The following is a 26521-nucleotide window of genomic DNA, read 5'->3' as shown; positions in this document are numbered from 1 at the left end:
AATTATAATGCATGGCAATACACATAAAAAGTATAGTTTACATGAAACATGCGTAAACGGTGGAATATCTATATACTGAAACTATACATATAAACTATACATATATACAGGCCTACTGTATGTAGTGCTATGACTATATAATCTAGTTTAAAATGACTTGACTGATCTCTTCTCCACTAGTTCCTCCTCCAAATTACAATTTAGTCTAGTTTAAAATTACTTTGAGTGAAAGAGATGAGATTATTTATTCACCATTTTTTTGAGCCAAGGACCACAATTCTATTTTGGTAACACATGTAGGCAAACGTTGATCAAAATAACAATTATTCTACATTCTCTAAATGGTGTAGACTTCTTGTAAATGAATTAAGTAATGCAGATGTTTAACAATATTTTAAGTCTTGAGAGAGTAAAAGAGTAAAAAGAAAAAGTGTAAAATGAAACCAGGTTCTATAAAGTTTAATTATACCAACTCAAGAGTGGTTACAACCATGTGGTTTTAGTGTAGGGAGCGGGAGGAAGTGTCCATTCCTTCTTTACATCCAAAAACACTTCCCGGCTGATGACGTATATGTCCACTCCTTCCCTTGCCTCACGTGGTCACGTGATCCGTGTCATATGACCGCAGTGATTTCCGCGTTAATAAATGCATCTGCGAGGACGAGGAGTCAACAGAACCTCTCCTCTCCTCCTCTTCAGTCTCTCTCTCTCTGGTAGGAATTTATCACTTTAATTCAACTCAACCTTTTCATTAAACGTTCGGCGTATATTTCAATGAAGCGCCGTTGTTTTGAATTAAAACGTTAATGAGGTAGTATACACTTGAAAGTGCTGTTAATTAAACTAAAGTTACCCATAATGAGGAAATACTACTATGCTTCTTCCTTCATGAAGTTAGCAGATCTGCTGAAGCTCAACAACGCTTTTATGTTTTATTGTCTGCTCATTTCTTTGTGTCAGCACTTACAATTCCACTTGTTTAATCTGCCTCTCCATCCCGATTGGATAAAATTGGTATCCCGTGTAATAAAAAGCTGGAGAGACATGGAGACTCCCGTCACTGGACAAACACACTACAGCACTGTCACAATGTAGCTTTTAATACTTTTTTTTAAAGCAAAGAAAACCTCTTAACCTACCTTTTTTTTTAAATGTCTGAAAATACACATTAACATCATGCCAACATATTATAAATTATTGTACAAAACGAAAAAAGTAAAAAAAAACATTTGTTTCCCCCAAAAAGGATGTTGTTGCTGTCAACCAAGTCTATGCTATGATTATGATGCTATCTATTAATTTGCAGCACAATTCTGTACCATGTCTAGGCCTGCATCATCTCACTCGCCTATAAGGGGGGAACTTTCAGACCCATGTATTGGCCTAATGCCACAGTTGGTTTTACCATTCCCTTGTAATGAACTTGAAGGAAGCGCTTCACTTCAAGATGGAGTGCTGTTTTATTCACCACCCTAAAACATGATCAACTGGTGGTAATATTTATGTGTGTGTATATTATATATATATGACATTTTGCATGTTTTCTCACGGGAAACCCTCTGCTACAGCAGTGGTTCTGAGTGTCCTGGAGTGGGTTCCAAACCAATGGTCCGTTTGGTTCAATTATTTGTACACTTTTAGTTACTGTGTTCTAATGAAGGGTGCTACAATTGAGGAACGGGTATATTTAAAAAGTGAACATTTTTTGCAAGTGTTCAACATTTCTAACTCTGCAAATCTTGTAAAAAAAGGTTTATATACCCTATTTACATGTATAATGAGTGTACTTTCCCCATTTTCAATGTTGACACTTGCTTTGGCAAATGTAGATAAATGTTTTCTCACGCCACTAAAGCTAGGATATGATGACCGCCATGTCGTCTACATGGAAGTTATCATTTCCGTTTCACTTCCTTCAGATATGTGCTTCCTGTGGTTTTGATGTAAGACACTCAAACATTTGAAATGAACGGCTGAAATTGTTTTGTTCACAGCGCAGATCTTTTCACTGTATTGCTATTCTATTTACAGTCCACTAAATTGGCCAGTGTATATAGCCAAATGTAACTAGGTGTGAAAGGTTCACGTAATTGGCTTTAGTGTTTGTGATTTAACCCATTTAGGCCTGACGTTGAAATTAAAAAAATAATTTTTAAATCTCTATTTTTTTCAGTGGTTCTCAATATTTCATGTCAAGGACCCCCAAAAATATATGAAATTGGCCGCTGACCCCCATCTGAAAATGTGTTGTTTCAGGGACCCCCTCCCAGAAGCAAAGATTTGAGTTAAAAACGTTCACTCTGAAAGAGTATATCATTCAAAGCTTTGCACCACATGTTCATTATTTTTCAATAGCTAAAGCATAACATAATAGCTAACACCAAAAGGGGTTCCCGGCCGCCCCAAAATGGGTTTTTAACTAACCGTGCTGTGTCTTCTCTTCCTTTATTATAGGTGAAGATGTGTGGTGTAGTGGTATTGGTTGTCCTGCTGGGGTCACTGCTGGGCAGTGAATGTGCTCCAGAAGCAGACGAGATCAAATTCCTTCCTGGGCTTCAGAAACAGGCCAACTTCAAACAGTACTCTGGTTACCTGACCGTTAACGATGGGAAACACCTGCATTACTGGTTAGTATTATTGTTTATTAATTGTGACCAGAGACTGCCATCGCAAAATTCCAGCTTTTCACCAGAGGAGAAAAACTTTTTCTTTTTCTTTTCAAAAATGAGTTTATAGCACAGGCAGACTTCAAGTACTAGAGCATGTCTGAAACAAGTGTCAGAGCTGAAAAATGTAAATATGAAATAAATGCCCAAACATATACCGGTAGCTATAGGTGTAATGTTAGAGACCACAGAAGTGAACCTTTTCAAGCCTGTTTTCTCAACTCGCTGTTTCTCTGCAAGACATTACTCTATAAGCCATATCTCCAAAACTGGTGGGTCAAACTGAACAACCAATATGTCAATTTGAAGCTATGATTCCCTGCTTTCATTTTTCACATGAAAAAACGAAAATTCCAAAAAAAATCCAATGGCAGTCCCTCAGTCAAATCACAATTATTACATTTAGGGATAGACATTACTGGCCCCACAACATTGGACGGGTATTACCATCTTAACGGGAACGCTCGCCCTTTTTCCAACTGGCCACTACTCATTTACCTGGCTGTAAATAACAAACATAATTCATGTTTGTGATTATTTAAAAGGTATTGTCGTATTCATTTATCATTGTTAGGTTCACTCTGTATATCCACAGGCATAATGGCATGATGATGCCATTACAAAACATGGGCTACATGTGAAGAAATGTGATTAATAAAACTACATTAACTGCTAGAAGGTCCTACATTAAAGGCTCATACAGGTACATAGTCTGGCTTTTCGGTGGTTAGGTGACAACATGACGTCACTGAGCCGCGGTGAAGAGCAAACCACCGCCACCGCTCCAGCCCTTCTCTCTGTTTTTACTCACCACCGCTCAACGTTATTTCAGCTCCGGTGGTCAGCTCACCACCGGAGCGGTGGTCAGCTCACCACCGGAGCGGTGGTCAGCTCACCACCGAAAATCTAAACTATGAATAGGCCTTAAGCAGTCACCGTCTCTGTGACATGTTGTTCTTTCTACATTTTACAGAGTATAGAGATCGACTACTATGCAATCAAATACATCTGTATTCAAGATAATTTGACAGAGGGAAGGAAATACTACATTTAAAAAAATTGTGCCGCGAGTTGGTAAAGTGGAGAGCTGTCTCGTATTCATTACATTACTGGCATTGATGCCTCTTGTAAGGAAAACTACCCTTTTATTTTATTTATTTATTTTTAGGTGGAGAGTTTTGATCAAATTTGTTAATGTTTCAAATTGTAAGAAATTGTACTCTTGTTTGCGACAGTGTGAAAGCACGTTCCTCACACATTGTTTCAGCTCTGACTGAGACCTTCACTCGCAGATAAGATTGAACTTGTAGATTGGCTATTTTAGCCAAAGAGGTTTGGTGTGTGTGAGGAGGAGGAGGAGGAGGAGGAGGAGGAGGAGGAGAGCAGACTAAGTACACGGTGAAAGGCTAAGTGTTGAAGTGGTTTAATAGGCAACATCCATCCATCTTCAACCGCTTCTCCGTAGTCGGGTCGCGGGGGCAACAGCTCCACCAGAGAGCTCCAGAGTTCCTTCTCCAGAGCAACATTGACAGTGACTTCCTCCTGGGGGATCCCGAGGCGTTCCAAGGCCAGTGAGTCGATGTGTGAACTCCATCTGGTCCTTTGTTCTGCCCCGGGGGCTCCTCCCAGTGGAGATATAATCAGATCTGGTCCTTGGTCTGCCCCGGGGTCTCCTCCCAGTGGAGATATAATCCATCTGGTCCTTGGTCTGCCCCCCGGGGTCTCCTCCCAGTGGAGATATAATCCATCTGGTCCTTGGTCTGCCCCGGGGTCTCCTCCCAGTGGAGATATAATCCATCTGGTCCTTGGTTTGCCCCGGGGTCTCCTCCCAGTGGAGATATAATCCATCTGGTCCTTGGTCTGCCCCGGGGTCTCCTCTCAGTGGGACGTGCCGAGAGGACCTCCCTAGGGGTCTCCTCTCCGTGGGACGTGCCGCGAGGACCTCCCTAGGGGTCTCCTAACCACCTAAGCTGGCTTCTTTCCAGGCGAAGAAGCAGCGACTCTACTCCGAGTCTCTCACACGTGACCATATGTAGTATATAGAGTGTTTCCCTGCTTCATCTCTTCCTCAGCTAAGGAGAATAGGTTTGTGTCATTAACGATGATACTGTAGATAATTGTTGTTATTTCTCTAGGTTCGTGCAGTCTCAGAGCCAGCCCTCTCAGGACCCCGTGGTGCTGTGGCTGAATGGAGGTCCAGGTTGCAGCTCTCTGGACGGCCTGCTGACCGAACACGGACCTTTCCTGGTAAACATGTTTAATATGATCCACTATTCATGATAAAACCATGTTTAATATGATCCACTATTCATGATAAAACTATGTTTAATATGATCCACTATTCATGATAAAACCATGTTTAATATGATCCACTATTCATGATAAAACCATGTTTAATATGATCCACTATTCATGATAAACCATGTTTAATATGATCCACTATTCATGATAAAACCATGTTTAATATGATCCACTATTCATGATAAAACTGTTTAATATGATCCACTATTCATGATAAAACCATGTTTAATATGATCCACTATTCATGATAAAACCATGTTTAATATGATCCACTATTCATGATAAAACCATGTTTAATATGATCCACTATTCATGATAAAACCATGTTTAATATGATCCACTATTCATGATAAAACCATGTTTAATGTGATCCACTATTCATGATAAAACCATGTTTAATATGATCCACTATTCATGATAAAACTGTTTAATGTGAGCCACTATTCATGATAAAACCATGTTTAATATGATCCACTATTCATGATAAAACTGTTTAATATGATCCACTATTCATGATAAAACTGTTTAATATGATCCACTATTCATGATAAAACTGTTTAATATGATCCACTATTCATGATAAAACTGTTTAATATGATCCACTATTCATGATAAAACTGTTTAATATGAGCCACTATTCATGATGAAACCATGTTTAATATGATCCACTATTCATGATAAAACTGTTTAATATGAGCCACTATTCATGATAAAACCATGTTTAATGTGATCCACTATTCATGATAAAACCATGTTTAATATGATCCACTATTCATGATAAAACTATGTTTAATATGATCCACTATTCATGATAAAACCATGTTTAATATGAGCCACTATTCATGATAAAACCATGTTTAATATGAGCCACTATTCATGATAAAACCATGTTTAATATGATCCACTATTCATGATAAAACCATGTTTAATATGATTAACTATTCATGATAAAACCATGTTTAATATGATTCACTATTCATGATAAAACCATGTTTAATATGATCCACTATTCATGATAAAACCATGTTTAATATGATCCACTATTCATGATAAAACCATGTTCAATATGATCCACTATTCATGATAAAACCATGTTTAATATGAGCCACTATTCATGATAAAACCATGTTTAATATGATCCACTATTCATGATAAAACTGTTTAATATGATCCACTATTCATGATAAAACCATGTTTAATATGATCCACTATTCATGATAAAACCATGTTTAATGTGATCCACTATTCATGATAAAACCATGTTTAATATGAGCCACTATTCATGATAAAACCATGTTTAATATGATCCACTATTCATGATAAAACCATGTTTAATATGATCCACTATTCATGATAAAACCATGTTTAATATGATCCACTATTCATGATAAAACTGTTTAATGTGAGCCACTATTCATGATAAAACCATGTTTAATATGAGCCACTATTCATGATAAAACCATGTTTAATATGATCCACTATTCATGATAAACCATGTTTAATATGAGCCACTATTCATGATAAACCATGTTTAATATGATTCACTATTCATGATAAAACTGTTTAATATGAGCCACTATTCATGATAAAACTATGTTTAATATGATCCACTATTCATGATAAAACCATGTTTAATGTGATCCACTATTCATGATAAAACTGTTTAATATGATCCACTATTCATGATAAAACTGTTTAATATGATCCACTATTCATGATAAAACCATGTTTAATATGAGCCACTATTCATAATTCATGATAAAACCATGTTTAATATGAGCCACTATTCATAATTCATGATAAAACCATGTTTAATAGGGTCCACTATTCATAGTTGTATTAATTCATGTTTCAGATCCAGGATGATGGAATGTCTCTAGAATACAACCCTTACTCCTGGAATATGGTCAGTGTTACAACTGTGTGTCACGTGTGTGTGTGTATATATATATATATATATATATATATAGATGAGTTATCTTGATGAACTGAACTCTTGCGTTATGTGTGATCCTCGTCTGACTCTGCGATCATTTAGTGTGAAATCCACATATCATATAATAATAGACTTCAAAAAGAGACTCCTGTAGAAAGTAACGGTACAGTAAAGAACTTGGGGGTCATTATTGATTCTGATTTTTTTCTAATTCACACATTAATCATGTTACCAAGATTGCACTTTTTTTTTCTGGACTGCCTAAGAAAACAACTGAGTTACAACTTGTCCAAAATGCAGCAGCCAGAGTTTTAACTAGAACTAAGATGAGGGAACATATTACTCCAGTTTTAGCCTCACTACATTGGCTTCCGGTTGTTTTTAGGATTTATTTTTAAATGATTTTACTTGTCTATAAAGCTCTCAATGGTCTCACACCTTCCTACCTACATGACTGCCTGCCTAGATATGTCCCAAACCTTCCTACCTACATGACTGCCTGCCTAGATATGTCCCAAACCTTCCTACCTACATGACTGCCTGCCTAGATATGTCCTAAACCTTCCTACCTACATGACTGCCTGCCTAGATATGTCCTAAACCTTCCTACCTACATGACTGCCTGCCTAGATATGTCCTAAACCTTCCTACCTACATGACTGCCTGCCTAGATATGTCCTAAACCTTCCTACCTACATGACTGCCTGCCTAGATATGTCCCAAACCTTCCTACCTACATGACTGCCTGCCTAAATATGTCCCAAACCTTCCTACCTACATGACTGCCTGCCTAGATATGTCCCAAACCTTCCTACCTACATGACTGCCTGCCTAGATATGTCCCAAACCTTCCTACCTACATGACTGCCTGCCTAGATATGTCCTAAACCTTCCTACCTACATGACTGCCTGCCTAGATATGTCCTAAACCTTCCTACCTACATGACTGCCTGCCTAGATATGTCCTAAACCTTCCTACCTACATGACTGCCTGCCTAGATATGTCCTAAACCTTCCTACCTACATGACTGCCTGCCTAGATATGTCCCAAACCTTCCTACCTACATGACTGCCTGCCTAAATATGTCCCAAACCTTCCTACCTACATGACTGCCTGCCTAAATATGTCCCAAACCGCCCCCCTAAGGTCTTCCACTGCTGGCCTGCTCGCTTTGCCTAAAAAAAAAAAAAGTCAACAAAAGAATACGGTGAAGCAGATTTTTGCTTCTATGGGCTGACTGTGTGGAACAAACTCCCACTGTACCTTACCCAACCCTGGTTGGTCACACATGTTCCTGTCCTTAACCCTGGTTGGTCACACATGTTCCTGTCCTTAACCCTGGTTGGTCACACATGTTCCTGTCCTTAACCCTGGTTGGTCACACATGTCCTCTGTCCTCAACCCTGGTTGGTCACACATGTTCCTGTCCTTAACCCTGGTTGGTCACACATGTTCCTGTCCTTAACCCTGGTTGGTCACATGTTCCTGTCCTTAACCCTGGTTAGTCACACATGTCCTCTGTCCTTAACCCTGGTTGGTCACATGTTCCTGTCCTTAACCCTGGTTGGTCACATGTTCCTGTCCTCAACCCTGGTTGGTCACACATGTTCCTGTCCTCAACCCTGGTTGGTCACATGTTCCTGTCCTTAACCCTGGTTGGTCACACATGTTCCTGTCCTCAACCCTGGTTGGTCACACATGTTCCTGTCCTTAACCCTGGTTGGTCACACATGTTCTCTGTCCTTAACCCTGGTTGGTCACACATGTTCTCTGTCCTTAACCCTGGTTGGTCACACATGTTCCTGTCCTTAACCCTGGTTGGTCACATGTTCCTGTCCTTAACCCTGGTTGGTCACACATGTTCCTGTCCTCAACCCTGGTTGGTCACACATGTTCCTGTCCTTAACCCTGGTTGGTCACACATGTTCCTGTCCTCAACCCTGGTTGTTCACACATGTTCCTGTCCTTAACCCTGGTTGGTCACACATGTTCTCTGTCCTTAACCCTGGTTGGTCACACATGTTCTCTGTCCTTAACCCTGGTTGGTCACACATGTTCTCTGTCCTTAACCCTGGTTGGTCACACATGTTCCTGTCCTTAACCCTGGTTGGTCACATGTTCCTGTCCTTAACCCTGGTTGGTCACACATGTTCCTGTCCTTAACCCTGGTTGGTCACACATGTCCTCTGTCCTTAACCCTGGTTGGTCACACATGTTCCTGTCCTTAACCCTGGTTGGTCACACATGTTCCTGTCCTTAACCCTGGTTGGTCACACATGTTCCTGTCCTTAACCCTGGTTGGTCACACATGTTCCTGTCCTTAACCCTGGTTGGTCACACGTCATGTCCTCTGTCCTCTGCTGCTGTTAGATTGCCAACGTGTTGTACCTGGAGTCACCAGCAGGGGTGGGATTCTCCTGGTCGGACGACCGCCGATACACCACCAACGACACAGAGGTCAGTGACCTTTTTTTATATCCGACCAAAGAAATCCTCCCCATTTTCAGCCATTATCTTCATGTGAAACGGTCCACACTAACGCTCATTGGTGTGGTGCATTTAATCAATATGCATGTTATTTACTGCTCTGCTGTAACACATTGTGAATAGATCAACAATAAAGTAATACGACACTGTAAGGTGCTTTATTATAAATATTCCTAGCCCTGAGGGAGTTTACTGTACTTTTGTAGAGTTGTGTAGTTATTGTGGTGTTATGTCGTGACTCGTGTATGACAAAGGCCTACTGAAGATACCTGGGACTAAACTAAAAATCACACCTGTGTGAACCGAGTGGTGCAACTCCTCTCTCTCTCTCTGTGTGTTTCTCTCTCTGTTTCTGGCACAACAGCGCCCCCTACTGGTGCTCATTAACCAACACATAAGCGGAGACGGACATTGCTGTTCCTTGGAGTGGTTGCACCACTCAAAAACAAAGGGTGACCGGGCTTTCGCAGTGGTTTTTGGAATGCCCTCATGCCCCTCATGTTAAAAACATGTCAGTAGAGTCAGTAGAATGCTTTAAGCGAATGCTAAAGGCTCATTTATTCCGTCTTCATTTTCCCCATGTAGTTCTTACCTGACTTATTTTTACATAATTATGTGTTGTGATTCTGCCTATGTTTTGAGATTTTGCCTTGTTTTTTGGTTTCGTTAAATTCTTTATTGTCTTTTTACTTTATTGTGCTCTGTTTTCCTGTTTTGGTTTTAACTTGTTGATTGCTTGTTCTGTTCAGCACCTTGTGACTTTGTCTTGAAAGGTGCTTTACAAATAAAATGTACTTACTTTACTTACTATATTCTAGGTGTCTCCCCTGAAGGAGTTTTGTAGTTATTTTAGTGTAGTGTTGAATATTCCAGGTGTCTCAACAACTACCTGGCCCTGAGGTAGTTATTGTAGAGCAGTGACAACTTTGATGTGTTGTACATTTTGTATATGTGTTATTAAGGCCTATTCATAGTCTGGATTTTCGGTGGTGAGGTGACCAAGTGTGAATGGAGTTTCTAGGTGAAAATTATTTTTTGAAGTGCCACTATCTGCCTATAAATGTCTCAAATTTGAAAGCACTATATTTCTAAAACTATGAAACATTTCAAAGATTCCTTTTCAGGCACACATGTCCACCGTAGGATGAACCTAAATAGGTTTGAATGGGGTTTCTAGGTGTAAGTATGTAGGACTAGTAGTGGGTGAAACGTTACAATGGTAATATGTTGTAAAACAATGAGTAATGGTAATATTTAGTGGTTTTCACTTTTACAAAAAATAATAATGATATAATATAATTATTCTTAACCGTGCACTTGCACGACAGCAAACCTATTCATGGGGAACATTCACCAAAAGCAGCTGATCTACAAGCTCACAAGCTGTCATGATGTTGTGCAGCCTATATATTTTGGTTATTTGATTTTATATAGTGCTTAAATTAGTCCTTTAATGCAGACCGATACAAATAAGGCAACACAAACTCATAATAATTGAATAAATCTGGAAAACATCATTGGTTTGTGATCAGTTTGACTGCTTAATGAACAGTAAAGACATCAGGATTAGGTTAAACCTGGCTGTTAGCCTGTTCCGGAGCAGGCTAAGTCCAAAGCATAAGTTTCCATGGTAACTAATGTAGCATCACTTTCATGAAACCGAATCAAGCCTCAACATATCCAGGTTAACTGGTTAAGTTAATCTGGCAAGATCAACCAGCTTTCATGAAACCGGTTAAGCACTGATCCAGGATATATTAAGCCAGGATATGTGTTAAAGCCCGGCATAATCTCTAATCCAAGTTTCGTGGAACGGGCCCCACGGCCCTGAGGTAGTTTGGTGCAGTTATTGTGGTGTTATGTTAACGTTATGTTGTGTTGTGTATTCCAGGTGTCTCTCAACAACTACCTGGCGCTGAAGGAGTTCTTCCGCCTGTTCCCAGAGTTCAGTCAGAACGAGTTGTTTCTGACCGGGGAGAGCTACGGAGGAATCTACATCCCTACGCTGGCCGAGAGGGTGATGGAGGACAGCCTCTTAAACCTCCAGGTAATTAACCAAATGAACCCTACGCTGGCCGAGAGGGTGATGGAGGACAGCCTCTTAAACCTCCATGTAATTAACCAAATGAACCCTACGCTGGCCGAGAGGGTGATGGAGGACAGCCTCTTAAACCTCCAGGTAATTAACCAAATGGACCCTACGCTGGCCGAGAGGGTGATGGAGGACGGCCTCTTAAACCTCCAGGTAATTAACCAAATGAACCCTACGCTGGCCGAGAGGGTGATGGAGGACAGCCTCTTAAACCTCCAGGTACATTAATACTGTAACTAAACGAACCCTACGCTGCAGTGTAATATTGCATTACAACCGTTACCCTTTACAGATAGAGTTTTTATTAAAGTGTCCTACATCATAAGATGCCCAGCCCGCACGGGCTTACAAGACACAAAATTGTACATATATAATAATACATATACACAAATAGACAGTTACTCATGGATACATCGTTCTCCAACGTAACTGCCACGCCTTCTCTATGAATTTTCCAAAAACAAAACCTTCATTACTGAACATTAACCAATTTAACATAAAACACTCAGACATACAAAACAGATCTGGGTTCTTATCCTGAATTATTTTCAAATAAAGTTTCTTAAATCATGGTATAATAGTGGACAATGGGCAAACAAAATGAAACTCATCCTCTACAACTCCCAGGTCACAAAGACCACAACTATGATTCACCACTTTTTTAATATTAATAATATTTATTAATGTTTTATGCCACTTGCGACCACATGTCCCTAGAAACGAGCTAGCCTAGCCACCCAGTCTGTTGCTCTCTGGGAGACTAGAGCAGCTGATTTATTTGTTTTCATTACGTGTTCCTTTAACAACGTGGTTTAACCCCTTTTGGTGTTAGCATTACGTTATGCTTTAGCTATTTAAAAATAGCAGATCTACAAGCTCATAGCGCGCCACCGAGTGGTGCGCTATGAGCTTGTAGGTCTGCTATTTTTTGAAAAATCGAAGAACGACTGACATTTTTAGAATCTGATCTCAGGTCAGAATGGGTTCATCAGACCAGTGTGTGTGTCCAGTGGAAACCTCGCATGAATCTGATCTCAGGTCAGAATGGGTTAAATGACCTGTGTAATGTTTTGTTGTTGTCGTTGCTAGGGCGTTGCCGTGGGCAACGGCATGGCCAGCTACGAGATGAACGACAACTCCTTGGTGTACTTTGCGTATTACCACGGCCTGCTGGGCAGTGCGCTGTGGGCGGAGCTACAGGCCTTCTGCTGCGCCGAAGGGAAGTGTGACTTCTACAACGACCACAACGCCAACTGCTCCGACGCCGTGAGTCTGACCTGTCGGACACTTTTGGGGCTGTATTTTGCGTGTCTTAAGTACCAGGTCTTATTCCCTAACTTGAGTAAACTAAAGACCTGGAGGCGTGATCAATGCTCTTTGGCCACTCAGAATAGCCAAATGGCATTGATCACGCCTCCAGGTCTTTAGTTTACTCAAGTTAGGGAATAAGACCTGGTACTTAAGACACGCAAAATACAGCCCTTGGTGTTTTAAACATCATGTTATAATTTAGCTATTGGAAAAATAGCAGCTCTACAAGCTCATAGTGCGCCACCGAGTGGCGCACTATGAGCTTGTAGATCTGCTATTTTTGAAAAAAAAATGTGAAAATGTGTCGCAAATCCTGACGGGAAAACTGTCTGGATTTAGAAGACATTTTATAAATTGGGTTAAGTCTGACCAATCACTGCCCTGCTCCCATGCAAGTCTGACCAATCGGAATCCTGCTCCCATGCAAGTCTGACCAATCAATTACTGCCCTGCTCGCTCCCGTGTACTCCCCAGTACCCAATCAGGCTGGGTGAATTTCCAGCCTGGTTAAAAAAAAAAAATCACACCTGTGAACTGAGTGGTGCAACTCACCCCCCCCCCCCCTTCCCTCTCTCTGTCTCATTAGCAGGCAACAGTGCAGCACTATCCCTCTCTATTTCTGGCACAACAGTGCCCCTACTGGTACTCATAGTCATATACTGGTGCTCATTAACCGACACATAGACACATAGGTGAACCAACACATGGGTGGGTGAACACGGACATTGCTGTTCCTTGGAGTGGTTGCACCACTCAAAAAATGGTATATATAATATAATATAAGTTGGCATTAAAGCGTTCCCACACCCCCCTATCTCTGTTAATCATGTTATCATCTGTTATCATGGTGAAGTGCTTTAAATAACATTTACTACATGTGATATGAAACCATCGGCATCTCATGGCATTTTAGATGTTGCCTACATGTTCCTTTGTATTTGTTTAAAAAAAAACCTCTTAGGATTTAGAGGTCCGCCTTATAAATTAAACTAATCTATCGTCCTCATTGTTTCCTACCTGTCTGTCCCTCTACCTGTCTGTCTGTCTGTCTGTCTGTGTCTCTACCTGTCTGCGTGTCCAGCTGTCTGAGGTGCAGTACATCGTGTACAGTTCAGGGCTGAACATGTACAACCTCTACGCGCCATGTCCCGGAGGGGTGAGACAGAAAGTCAGGTATGTCTGTCACTCTGGAGGGGTGAGACAGGCAAGTATGTCTGTCTGGAGGGGTGAGACAGTCAGGTGTGTCTGTCTGTTCAACCCAAACCATCTTTGCTGTCTTGATTGAGCAGAGAGGTGCTAACAACTAGGTGTGACTTCCCATTCAGTATCTAAGACCGCCGTCATTTTGTAGTGCTATGTCATTTCGGGGGGGGGGCATATTTAGAATTTAGTGTGCACTGTGCAGGCTTGAGTATGTTAACTCTAGTTTGCATTAATGAGGATTTAGTTGACACAATAAAATAAAATGGCGATAGTATTCCATGTGGGGCAGACTGATGGCCTGTCACAGCCAGATTTGGGAGAGCAGCAGCTTTGTTGTTGCGAGGAAAGGAAAGCGGTAAAATGAGACTTTCGTGGTTGTTTTCGTCTCAGATTTAGTCAGACGGAGCGTCACAGTATAACTCTATGGGGACACAGTATAACTCTATGGGGACACAGTATAACTCTATGGGGACACAGTATAACTCTATGGGGAAACAGAAGCGACACAAAAGTAGGACCCGGAAGTATCTCAGGAGGGGGGCGCTCACGTCACGGCTAAAACACTGAATAGAAAGCCCAGTCATCCAAACGGAAGTCCTACTCTCCAACATTGCAGCTGTACAAAAAGCTTGAATTATCCTCTTTCAATCTGCAACGTTTTTGTTTCATATTTAAAAAAAACCCACCGTATGTTATATGAGCCACATCCTTGCTAAATTCCTTGCAGGTGATAAAAGTGTTGGCGTTTGGAAGTGCTCAACAATATGCCTAAATGTACTGATTGTACACAACTGACTAACTGTCATGTTTATCTTTTGTTAAGTGCTGAAAATGTCACTGAACGAACGGGGTATTGGTAATCCATGTGTTTCAGTATTGACATGGATATTGATCATCAATGTGTTTCAGTATTGACATGGATATTGATCAATGTGTTTCAGTATTGACATAGATATTGATCAATGTGTTTCAGTATTGACATGGATATTGATCACTGTGTTTCAGTATTTACATGGATATTGATCAATGTTTCAGTATTGACATGGATATTGATGATCAATGTGTTTCAGTATTGACATGGATATTGATCCATGTGTTTCAGTATTTACATGGATATTGATCAATGTTTCAGTATTGACATGGATATTGATCAATGTGTTTCAGTATTGACATGGATATTGATGATCAATGTGTTTCAGTATTGACATGGATATTGATGATCAATGTGTTTCAGTATTGACATGGATATTGATCCATGTGTTTCAGTATTTACATGGATATTGATCAATGTTTCAGTATTTACATGGATATTGATCAATGTTTCAGTATTGACATGGATATTGATCAATGTGTTTCAGTATTGACATGGATATTGATCAATGTTTCAGTATTGACATGGATATTGATCACTGTGTTTCAGTATTGACATGGATATTGATCAATGTTTCAGTATTGACATGGATATTGATCAATGTGTTTCAGTATTGACATAGATATTGATCAATGTGTTTCAGTATTGACATGGATATTGATCAATGTTTCAGTATTGACATGGATATTGATCAATGTTTCAGTATTGACATGGATATTGATCAATGTGTTTCAGTATTGACATGGATATTGATGATCAATGTGTTTCAGTATTGACATGGATATTGATCCATGTGTTTCAGTATTGACATGGATATTGATCAATGTGTTTCAGTATTGACATGGATATTGATCAGTGTGTTTCAGTATTGACATGGATATTGATCCATGTGTTTCAGTATTGACATGGATATTGATCCATGTGTTTCAGTATTGACATGGATATTGATGATCAATGTGTTTCAGTATTGACATGGATATTGATCAATGTGTTTCAGTATTGACATGGATATTGATCAATGTGTTTCAGTATTGACATGGATATTGATCAATGTGTTTCAGTATTGACATGGATATTGATGATCAATGTGTTTCAGTATTGACATGGATATTGATCAATGTGTTTCAGTATTGACATGGATATTGATCAATGTGTTTCAGTATTGACATAGATATTGATCCATGTGTTTCAGTATTGACATGGATATTGATCAATGTTTCAGTATTGACATGGATATTGATGATCAATGTGTTTCAGTATTGACATGGATATTGATCCATGTGTTTCAGTATTGACATGGATATTGATCAATGTTTCAGTATTGACATGGATATTGATCAATGTGTTTCAGTATTGACATGGATATTGATGATCAATGTGTTTCAGTATTGACATGGATATTGATCAATGTGTTTCAGTATTGACATGGATATTGATCCATGTGTTTCAGTATTGACATGGATATTGATCAGTGTGTTTCAGTATTGACATGGATATTGATCAGTGTGTTTCAGTATTGACATGGATATTGATCCATGTGTTTCAGTATTGACATGGATATTGATCCATGTGTTTCAGTATTGACATGGATATTGATCCATGTGTTTCAGTATTGACATGGATATTGATCAGTGTGTTTCAGTATTGACATGGATATTGATCAGTGTGTTTCAGTATTGACATGGATATTGATCCATGTGTTTCAGTATTGACATGGATATTGATCCATGTGTTTCAGTATTGACATGGATATTGATCCATGTGTTTCAGTATTGACATGGATATTGATCAATGTGTTTCAGTATTGACATGGATATTGATCAATGTGTTTCAGTATTGACATGGATATTGATCAATGTGTTTCAGTATTGACATGGATATTGATCACTGTGTTTCAGTATTTACATGGATATTGATCAATGTGTTTCAGTATTGACATGGATATTGATCAATGTGTTTCAGTATTGACATGGATATTGATCAATGTGTTTCAGTATTGACATGGATATTGATCCATGTGTTTCAGTATTGACATGGATATTGATCAATGTGTTTCAGTATTGACATGGATATTGATCAGTGTGTTTCAGTATTGACATGGATATTGATCAATGTGTTTCAGTATTGACATGGATATTGATCAGTGTGTTTCAGTATTGACATGGATATTGATCAGTGTGTTTCAGTATTGACATGGATATTGATCAATGTGTTTCAGTATTGACATGGATATTGATCAATGTGTTTCAGTATTGACATGGATATTGATCCATGTGTTTCAGTATTGACATGGATATTGATCAATGTGTTTCAGTATTGACATGGATATTGATCAATGTTTCAGTATTGACATGGATATTGATCACTGTGTTTCAGTATTGACATGGATATTGATCAATGTGTTTCAGTATTGACATGGATATTGATCAGTGTGTTTCAGTATTGACATGGATATTGATCAATGTGTTTCAGTATTGACATGGATATTGATCAATGTGTTTCAGTATTGACATGGATATTGATCAATGTGTTTCAGTATTGACATGGATATTGATCAATGTGTTTCAGTATTGACATGGATATTGATCAATGTGTTTCAGTATTGACATGGATATTGATGATCAATGTGTTTCAGTATTGACATGGATATTGATCAGTGTGTTTCAGTATTGACATGGATATTGATCAGTGTGTTTCAGTATTGACATGGATATTGATGATCAATGTGTTTCAGTATTGACATGGATATTGATCAATGTGTTTCAGTATTGACATGGATATTGATCAGTGTGTTTCAGTATTGACATGGATATTGATCAATGTGTTTCAGTATTGACATGGATATATTGATCAATGTGTTTCAGTATTGACATGGATATTGATGATCAATGTGTTTCAGTATTGACATGGATATTGATCAATGTGTTTCAGTATTGACATGGATATTGATCAGTGTGTTTCAGTATTGACATGGATATTGATCAGTGTGTTTCAGTATTGACATGGATATTGATCAGTGTGTTTCAGTATTGACATGGATATTGATCCATGTGTTTCAGTATTGACATGGATATTGATCACTGTGTTTCAGTATTGACATGGATATTGATCACTGTGTTTCAGTATTGACATGGATATTGATCACTGTGTTTCAGTATTGACATGGATATTGATGATCAATGTGTTTCAGTATTGATATGGATATTGATCACTGTGTTTCAGTATTGACATGGATATTGATCCATGTGTTTCAGTATTGATATGGATATTGATCCATGTGTTTCAGTATTGACATGGATATTGATCAGTGTGTTTCAGTATTGACATGGATATTGATCAATGTGTTTCAGTATTGACATGGATATTGATCCATGTGTTTCAGTATTGACATAGATATTGATCACTGTGTTTCAGTATTGACATGGATATTGATCACTGTGTTTCAGTATTGACATGGATATTGATCACTGTGTTTCAGTATTGACATGGATATTGATGATCAATGTGTTTCAGTATTGACATGGATATTGATCACTGTGTTTCAGTATTGACATAGATATTGATCAATGTGTTTCAGTATTGACATGGATATTGATCAATGTGTTTCAGTATTGACATGGATATTGATCAATGTGTTTCAGTATTGACATAGATATTTATGATCAATGTGTTTCAGTATTGAAGCCGATGGTCTGGTGATCAGTTTCTTGGGCAACAATTTCATCAAGCATCCGTCGATCCAGCTGTGGAAGCAGGTGATGTTATCGATCAATGACTCTGATCTGTATTCGTCTCGTCTGATTTATTGTTTAATCTAATCGGTTTGTTTTTATTCTGCAGAAGCTGCGCGGTGTGTCTTCCTTCTACCAGAAAGTGCGCCTGGACCCTCCGTGTACGAACTCCACCCCCTCCACCCTGTACCTCAACAACCCCTACGTCAGGTAAGGAAAGGAAAGGTACTATGTTTACCCAGGGTAACTGGACTAAAGGTACTATGTTTACCCAGGGTAACTGGACTAAAGGTACTATGTATACCCAGGGTAACTGGACTAAAGGTACTATGTTTACCCAGGGTAACTGGACTAAAGGTACTATGTTTACCCAGGGTAACTGGACTAAAGGTACTATGTTTACCCAGGGTAACTGGACTAAAGGTACTATGTTTACCCTGCAGGGTAACTGGACTAAAGGTACTATGTTTACCCAGGGTAACTGGACTAAAGGTACTATGTTTACCCAGGGTAACTGGACTAAAGGCACTATGTTTACCCAGGGTAACTGGACTAGGCTCTAGAACTTGTTTACAGCCAGGCCCTGCTCATAGAACATTTCATGGTAGAGGTTCAATGCCTTGCTCAAGGGCACTTCAGCGGTGGTAATTTTAACGTGCCGGTTACTAATAATCATCCTTCTCATCTCCTGTGTCAGGTCAGCTCTCCACATCAGCTCTGACGCTCTGGACTGGGTCATCTGCAGGTAACGACCTCTTTATACCACCCCCATTACAGACCTCTGTGTCACTTATAGGACCCCCATAATAACAGGACCCCCATAATAACTCTGTTATAGGTTTAGGACCCCCATAATAACTCTGTTATAGGTTTAGGACCCCCATAATAACTCTGTTATAGGTTTAGGACCCCCATAACAACTGTTATTATAGGTTTAGGACCCCCATAACAACTGTTATTATAGGTTTAGGACCCCCATAACAACTGTTATTATAGGTTTAGGACCCCCATAACAACTGTTATTATAAGTTTAGGACCCCCATAACAACTGTTATTATAGGTTTAGGACCCCCATAACAACTGTTATTATAGGTTTAGGACCCCCATTACAACTGTTATTATAGGTTTAGGACCCCCATAACAACTGTTATTATAGGTTTAGGACCCCCATAACTGAGTGTTCTTTATAGCAGGGGTTCCCACACTTTTTCTTTTGGCCCACCTGACCTCTTTTCCAAGTACCTCCTCATCCTCGTCGACACCGATAAAGTATACTACTGTAACAACCACATGTACATTTGAAACTATTATTTTTGTATTTCAAACTTTTCAATCTAAATCATTCAGGAAATTTCAGACCCATTTCATTGTCATAAACAGAATCGACTTTCATGGTTGTGTGTGAACCAGTTCATTTCCAGTGTAAACGCGCTCTGAAGTGGTTTCTATATTAGGGCTGAACCGGTTCCACCCGGTGGAGAGAAGGGTTCGGAGTGTTATTATGACTCCGACAGTGTTCTGTCACAGTCAGAACTGCAGCCTCACTCCCAATCTTCCGCCGTAGTCTGAAAACCCACCTCTTCAGACTCCACCGTGGCCCATAGCACCTGCCCTAGCCTAGCCCCTTAGATAGCACTTTATGTAGTATTTTAGACAGCTTGTTACGTAGACAGCACTAGAATTGCATTTTATGTAGTCATAGCACTTTATAGTATAGTATGTATAGTTGACATAGATACTCCACTGTTACACACACCGTAGTTATCATGAATCATGTATAAACTAAGAACGTATGTGATGTATGACATGCTTTTGTTTTTGCTTAAATGTAAGTCACTCTGGATCAAGAGCGACTGATAAATTGTACTAATCCAGCCGTTTGTCTCCTTCCCGTTTCAGCTCTGAGGTCAACCTGAGCTACGGTCGGGTTTACATGGACATGAAGCTACAGTACCTCAAACTACTGGGCGCTTTGGTGAGTACTGTAAAACTATACCTCAAACTACTGGGCGCTTTGGTGAGTACTGTAAAACTATACCTAAAACTACTGGGCGCTTTGGTGAGTACTGTAAAACTATACCTCAAACTACTGGGCGCTTTGGTGAGTACCATAAAACTATATATTTTTTTGTTTTTGTGTCAATTTATTAATTTATGTTAGGTGTCCATGTATTGCATGTAATAAGCCGGATAATATCTGGCTAGGTGGTCGTTGTCAGGATATAATCCACCTCGGCTTCGCCTCGATGGTTAAACTCCCTGTCGGTGAGTTATCTCCCTACAACGACCACCTAGCCAGATATTTAAGCAATATTTCACGAGAGGGTGTGGGTTAACGTGATTATTGAGAGGGAAGTGGCAATAATCACGTTAACCCACACCCTCGAGTGTAATATTGCAATTCTACCACAGTTACCCTTAAAACAAAGAAAATCGCTGAAAGAATATATTTTTTTAATGACAGATGTAGTCACTATACGACCACAAATGTCCCAATAAACTAGCTAGCCTAGCCACCGAGTTTGCTAGCGCTCTGGGAGAACAGAGCCGCTGAATTCTTTGTTTTGATTAGGTGGTGGTGTGTAGTGGTTTAACCACCGGCTAGAAGGCCGTTTCAACCAATCAAATTGCTTTCTCGAAACGACCTGTGGTAGAATATAACTTACATAATTTGTTTCTTTCCAAATAAATGTTCTGGTGTATTAACGGGGACATGTCTGTGTGTGTTCTGTGTATTTCAGAAGTATCGTGTTCTGGTGTATTAACGGGGACATGTCTGTATGTGTGTTCTGTGTATTTCAGAAGTATCGTATTCTGGTGTACAATGGGGACGTGGACATGGCCTGTAACTTCATGGGAGATGAATGGTTTGTGGAGTCGCTGAACCAGGAGGTAGGTTAAAACCATAGACTGTAAAAAAAAATATGGACAAAGCGTTCCCCGGGTCTAACATGAACGTAAAATGAAGCCTGTCAGTCCTTGAATTGTAAATCGCCATCTTTCTAGATCCGTTTGAGCCCAGCTGAGCCCATTGGCTGGCCCAGACAACGAGGCGGGACTTCCCCCCCCCCCCCCCCCCCCTTCTTCATTGTTTTTATTTTTTATTTTGACTCGAGTGGGTGGGGGATCCCGTTCATAGACTGTAACAGTAGCCACGCCCCTCAGAACATACGCGACTTTATGGTCATTTCTTTAATAAATGGGACCATAATTTTCCCAAAAGAATATTATGACATTAGAAATGAGACTTTAAACTAAGAAAGTATTCATGACCATGTTTATTAAGGTAATACAGTCTAGGTGAAGTTGGGCCCAAATACATGGACTTCTATGGGGCTATGGGTTTTTTTGGGTCCAATGACCGACAGCGCCACAACAGGCCATTATATGAACTTGCAGGATGTCCCGATTTCCTCATGTAAAAAATATGGACAAAGCGTTCCGCGGGTCTAACGTGAACGTAAAATGAAGCCTGTCAGTCCTTGCAATGGAAGTCGCCATCTTTCTAGATCCGTTTTGGCCCAGTTCAGGCCAGCTGGCCCATTGGCTGGCCCAGACAACGAGGCGGGACTTCCCCCTTCTTCTTCGTTGGTTTTTATTTTGACTCGAGTGGGTGGGGGATCCCGTTCATAGACTGTAACGGTAGCCACGCCCCTCAGAACATGCGCGACTTTATGGTCATTTTTTTTATAAATGGGACCATAATTTTCCAAAAATAATATTATGACATTAGAAATGAGACTTTAAACTAGTGACTGGAAGCAAAAAGTATTCATGACCATGTTTATTAAGGTAATACAGTCTAGGTGAAGTTGGGCCCAAATACATGGACTTCTATGGGGCTATGGGTTTTTTTGAGCCCAATGAGAGCGCCACAACAGGCCATTATATGAACTTTCATTTCCTTAGTGGCTTCACAAAATATCCGTCTGACTGCCCCCCTGGTGGCTTCACAAAATATCTGTCTGACTGCCCCCCTGGTTAAAACCCATTTTGGGGCGGGAACCCCTTTTGGTGTTTTTAAACATTATGTTGTAATTTAGCTATTGAAAAATAGCAGCTCTACAAGCTACGAGCTTGTAGGTCTGATATTTTTGAAAAAATCTTAAATATTTATTTCAGGAAACTGGAGGATTTAGAAGATCTATTTTATTTATTATTATTATTTTTTTACGTCAAGCTTAAATGTATATTCAGTCAAAAAAAAACGTAGGTTTCGTTTTTGTCTGGGACCCAAAGCCTTTCGTCCAATCAGGATAGAGAGTCAAAAACTAAACCTAAGGTTTTTTGACCCCCAGGTGTTAACTGGGGACAGGGAGGAACTCCTTATATGGTCAGCACACTCTATAGTAGAGAGGATTATCACAACAAAACAAAAAAAAATAAGTGACATTTGAATTAAGTGAAATCACTGAATATGCCTTTAAATGGTTTAACGTGGACGCTGAACCGTACGTGGGTGTTTAAATGTTACAGTAGTCCTCCACATAACCGCTGAGAAAGTATCCAGTGACAATAGTACTAAGTGTTCTGAAGAAACTTGTGCAAAGTATTTTCCCACAGTGCTTTTTCAGAAAACTGTCAGGATGTAGAAGACATTTTTAGAATCTGATCTCAGGTCAGAATGGGTTAAAATGAGTCAAAGTAGTCCGCCACATAACCTCTGACAACAAGTGTTCATTCATCTTGTTTAATATTCTGAAGAAGAAACTTGTGCAAAGTATTTTTCCCACAGTGCCATAGCGTTGTTCATTGGCCCTTCGCTAAGGCCCGCCCCCAACCCGTCCTCGTCCAATAGGCGCGTTAGCAACACCATTCAGCGGTCCTTGGACATGAAAGGGTTTGAGAACCACTGGTTGTTTTTAGGTGGAGGTGAAGCGTCGGCCGTGGCTGTATAAAGACGGATCCTCCCAGCAGGTCGGAGGATTCGTCAAGGAGTTCAGTCAGATGGCCTTCCTGACCATCAAGGTACGTCATATACTGCTGAGACCCAACGGCAATTACTTACATCTTCTTTTTTTTTTTGAGTGGTGCAACCACTTTTGATTTGTATTTTAGGGCCGGGACTTTAACGCGTTAATCGAGATTAATTAACTACAGAAGAATTAATCGCACCTTTTTGTTTCCCCCCATAATAAAGTAGTTTTTATTAGTTTTCTCATGCCCAGCCATGTAAAGCACATTTGAGTATTCATATACACACTGAAGACACTTTATATAGGCACTTTATATATCACCTGCCTATATATCACTGTTGGGATAAAACACATTTTTCTATGGAGTTGTGTGCACTGGAAATAATAAAAAGTCCCCCCATTCTGTGTTGCCTAGAACTGAAGGTCTGAAAAAAAAACAGTAACATTATGAAGTACATTTTTGTGATGTCACTGAGATGTACTTCATGATGTTACTGATTTTTTTTTTTCAGACCTCCAGTTCTAGGCAACACAGAATGGGGGGGACTTTCTTATTATATCCACAACTCTAAGGTATATTAATGACAGTAACATGTTGAAAATGAGTGGAATTCACTATTCACTGGGATACCAAAGACATTTGAAAAAAAAAGGTTTCTCACTATTCTCGGGTTAAATATTGATATGCGATGAATCTATATTAATTGACTACAAAGCCTCTGATTAATTAGATTAATTTTTTTAATCGAGTCCCAGCTCCATTTTATTTATTAACAGTTTGCAGAATTACAGTACATTTCAAGCACGGACTCAATACAAAGACTGTTGACTGTGAGTGGACGACCCAATTAAGCATTACACTTGTTTACAAGAGGGTCCACCTTGTTCAATTCATCAAATGTCCCACAAGGAACAGCTTTGTCCTTGTGGGACTATGTCACTATGTTTAGAGTACCAGTAGGGGGTGCAGTTGCACCACTCGCTTCAGACTGGTCTGATTTTAGTTTTTATAGATGTTTAACTCTTGAGAGTGTAAAATGGACCCTTGTGGGTCAATTTGGTTTCATATACGGGTCAATTTGATTTCATTTTACTCGAGTTACATGATTGTTAAACAACCGCATTACTTAATTTACAAGAAGTCCAGTAGTCTACACAATTTGTAGAAAAAGTGTTATAATTTTCATTCGACAACAAAACTTAGTTTTGGGTCTGAGAGGCTAAATGTCATCAAATGGTGGTTCCGTCGAATAAATATTGGACCTCGATATGAGAAGCGTTGAAAACCACAGGGTTCTGGTCAACATGCTTTCTTCATTAATATTCACGTTGTCCTAACTCTTGTATTTTCAGGGTTCTGGTCAACATGGTTCCCTCATTAATATTCACGTTGTCATAACTCTTGTATTTTCAGGGTTCTGGTCAACAGGGTTCCCTCATTAATATTCACGTTGTCCTATAACTCTTGTATTTTCAGGGTTCCGGTCACATGGTTCCCTCGGATAAGCCAGCCGCTGCCTTCGCCATGTTCACTAGCTTCATCAAGAAACTTCCTTACTGAAGACGTACACCACCCTTTGCTCGGAGGACTGCAGCACAATCAGATTCATTAAATTGTTTCTCAAATCGTTGGAACTCTCTGCCTGCCCAACATGTTGTTTAAAACTATTTTTAGGCAAAGCCACACCTTCGTAGAACACATTTCTAAATCTGACTTTGTTGCCCCGACGTCCAGACGTTTATAAATCACAGTCTAATTTCAACCATCGAAAGGAATGCGGTTCACATCTGACTCATTGGAATCGGTTTTCCATTAGTTTGTTTTTCCTGCTGTTCACAACGTGATAAAACACATTCTAATTACAGTCCCATTTGTACTGACTGTGTGAACGTGGCTCCATCCTATACTGCCATCAGTGACTATCAACCCCTGAAGCCAAACTCTGATACCCACAAATCTGTGCCACTCTCTCACTCCAGCATGGTGGTGTACTGTTACGGTGAAATCGGTGACCTGCCGAAATCTGTGACCGTCTTGTGAACTTCACACAAGTTGCACATTCAGGTCTTTAAATACCGCTATAGGCAATGATTTACGTTCGGACGTTATGTGAAGTCTACACGATTGTCACACATTTCACCAGGTCACACATTTCACCGTAACACTTGGGAGTGACCCGAGTGTGTGTGTGAGCTGAGATTAGATTTTTTTGTAGAATTCAGCTCTATTGATTCTTCCAGTGTTTCTTTCTTGACATGAAGTCCAACTCCAGATGTTTGTGTACTGCTGGTTCTGTACAAGTTGGAACATCTGGCTAATGATAGAAATATTGAACATTTATAAAATGAATGGATTCAAAATGGTGTAAAAGTCGATCAAATGGATTCACAGATTCACAGACTAGACAGACGGACGGACAGGGCTTGTGTTACTATTACCAGTATTACTATTAAATATAGTCATGTGGGATGTGGACCGTATGCCTTAAATTCACAACCAATCATATCTGGGTCTCTTAACTGCCTCTGCACTGATTGGTCACTGACTGTAGCGACGCTGTGGTTGTCATAGCGACACATTGCTGTATTGTATTTGATTTCCTTTCCCTGTGGTTTGATTGGACGATGTTGATTGATGCCACTGTAGCTCGGTTTCCATGGAATCAAAGGGAATTGTTGTTTATGTTCCGTCTGATTTTTAATCGGATCAATAAATGTGATCAATAAATAATAAAGTGTTATGAAACGAGTAAACGTCTGACTTGAATCATTTGATTCCTGACTATTTTATTTTTACTTCCAATGATTTCGTTCATGTATAGTTTCATTATATAGATATTCCACTGTTACTTTCTTAGCTTACGCATGTTTCATGATAAATGTTTTTATGTGATTTATTCCCATGCTTTTTTGTTCTTGCTTATTGTAAATCGCTCTGGATTAAGAGCGTCTGCTAAATGCCTAAATTGTTCATGTAGTTCCGGTTCCACCCTAAACTTGACTTTG

At 39.6% G+C, this 26521-nt stretch overlaps 1 protein-coding gene across 1 annotated transcript; it reads left to right on the top strand.

The window, feature by feature from the left end:
- The first annotated feature begins 636 nt into the window (after positions 1-636).
- On the top strand, positions 637-26263 carry LOC308335526 (lysosomal protective protein-like). The gene is made up of 15 exons (XM_080792582.1): positions 637-713; positions 2455-2627; positions 4802-4913; positions 6823-6873; positions 9275-9361; positions 11283-11438; positions 12573-12749; positions 13876-13967; positions 18545-18623; positions 18709-18809; positions 19297-19344; positions 20499-20574; positions 21402-21491; positions 23466-23567; positions 24993-26263. The coding sequence occupies exons 2-15, from the start codon at positions 2461-2463 to the stop codon at positions 25074-25076; spliced, it is 1422 nt and encodes a 473-aa protein (XP_080648708.1). The 5' UTR covers positions 637-713; positions 2455-2460; the 3' UTR covers positions 25077-26263.
- Positions 26264-26521: the final 258 nt, after the last annotated feature.

Source organism: Protomyctophum bolini, assembly GCF_963924005.1.
Source record: "Protomyctophum bolini genome assembly, chromosome: 20".
Classification (NCBI taxonomy): Eukaryota; Metazoa; Chordata; class Actinopteri; order Myctophiformes; family Myctophidae; genus Protomyctophum; species Protomyctophum bolini.
This window is presented reverse-complemented; position numbering and strand designations above follow the sequence as displayed.

Bases quoted from the DNA above. Each gene is read 5' to 3' on its own strand.
- LOC308335526 (XM_080792582.1), top strand. From the start codon at position 2,461: ATGTGTGGTGTAGTGGTATTGGTTGTCCTGCTGGGGTCACTGCTGGGC. The intron at 2,628-4,801 runs GTTAGTATTATT...TTATTTCTCTAG, and splicing joins GGGAAACACCTGCATTACTG to GTTCGTGCAGTCTCAGAGCC. The intron at 13,968-18,544 runs GTATGTCTGTCA...AATGTGTTTCAG, and splicing joins GGGGTGAGACAGAAAGTCAG to TATTGAAGCCGATGGTCTGG.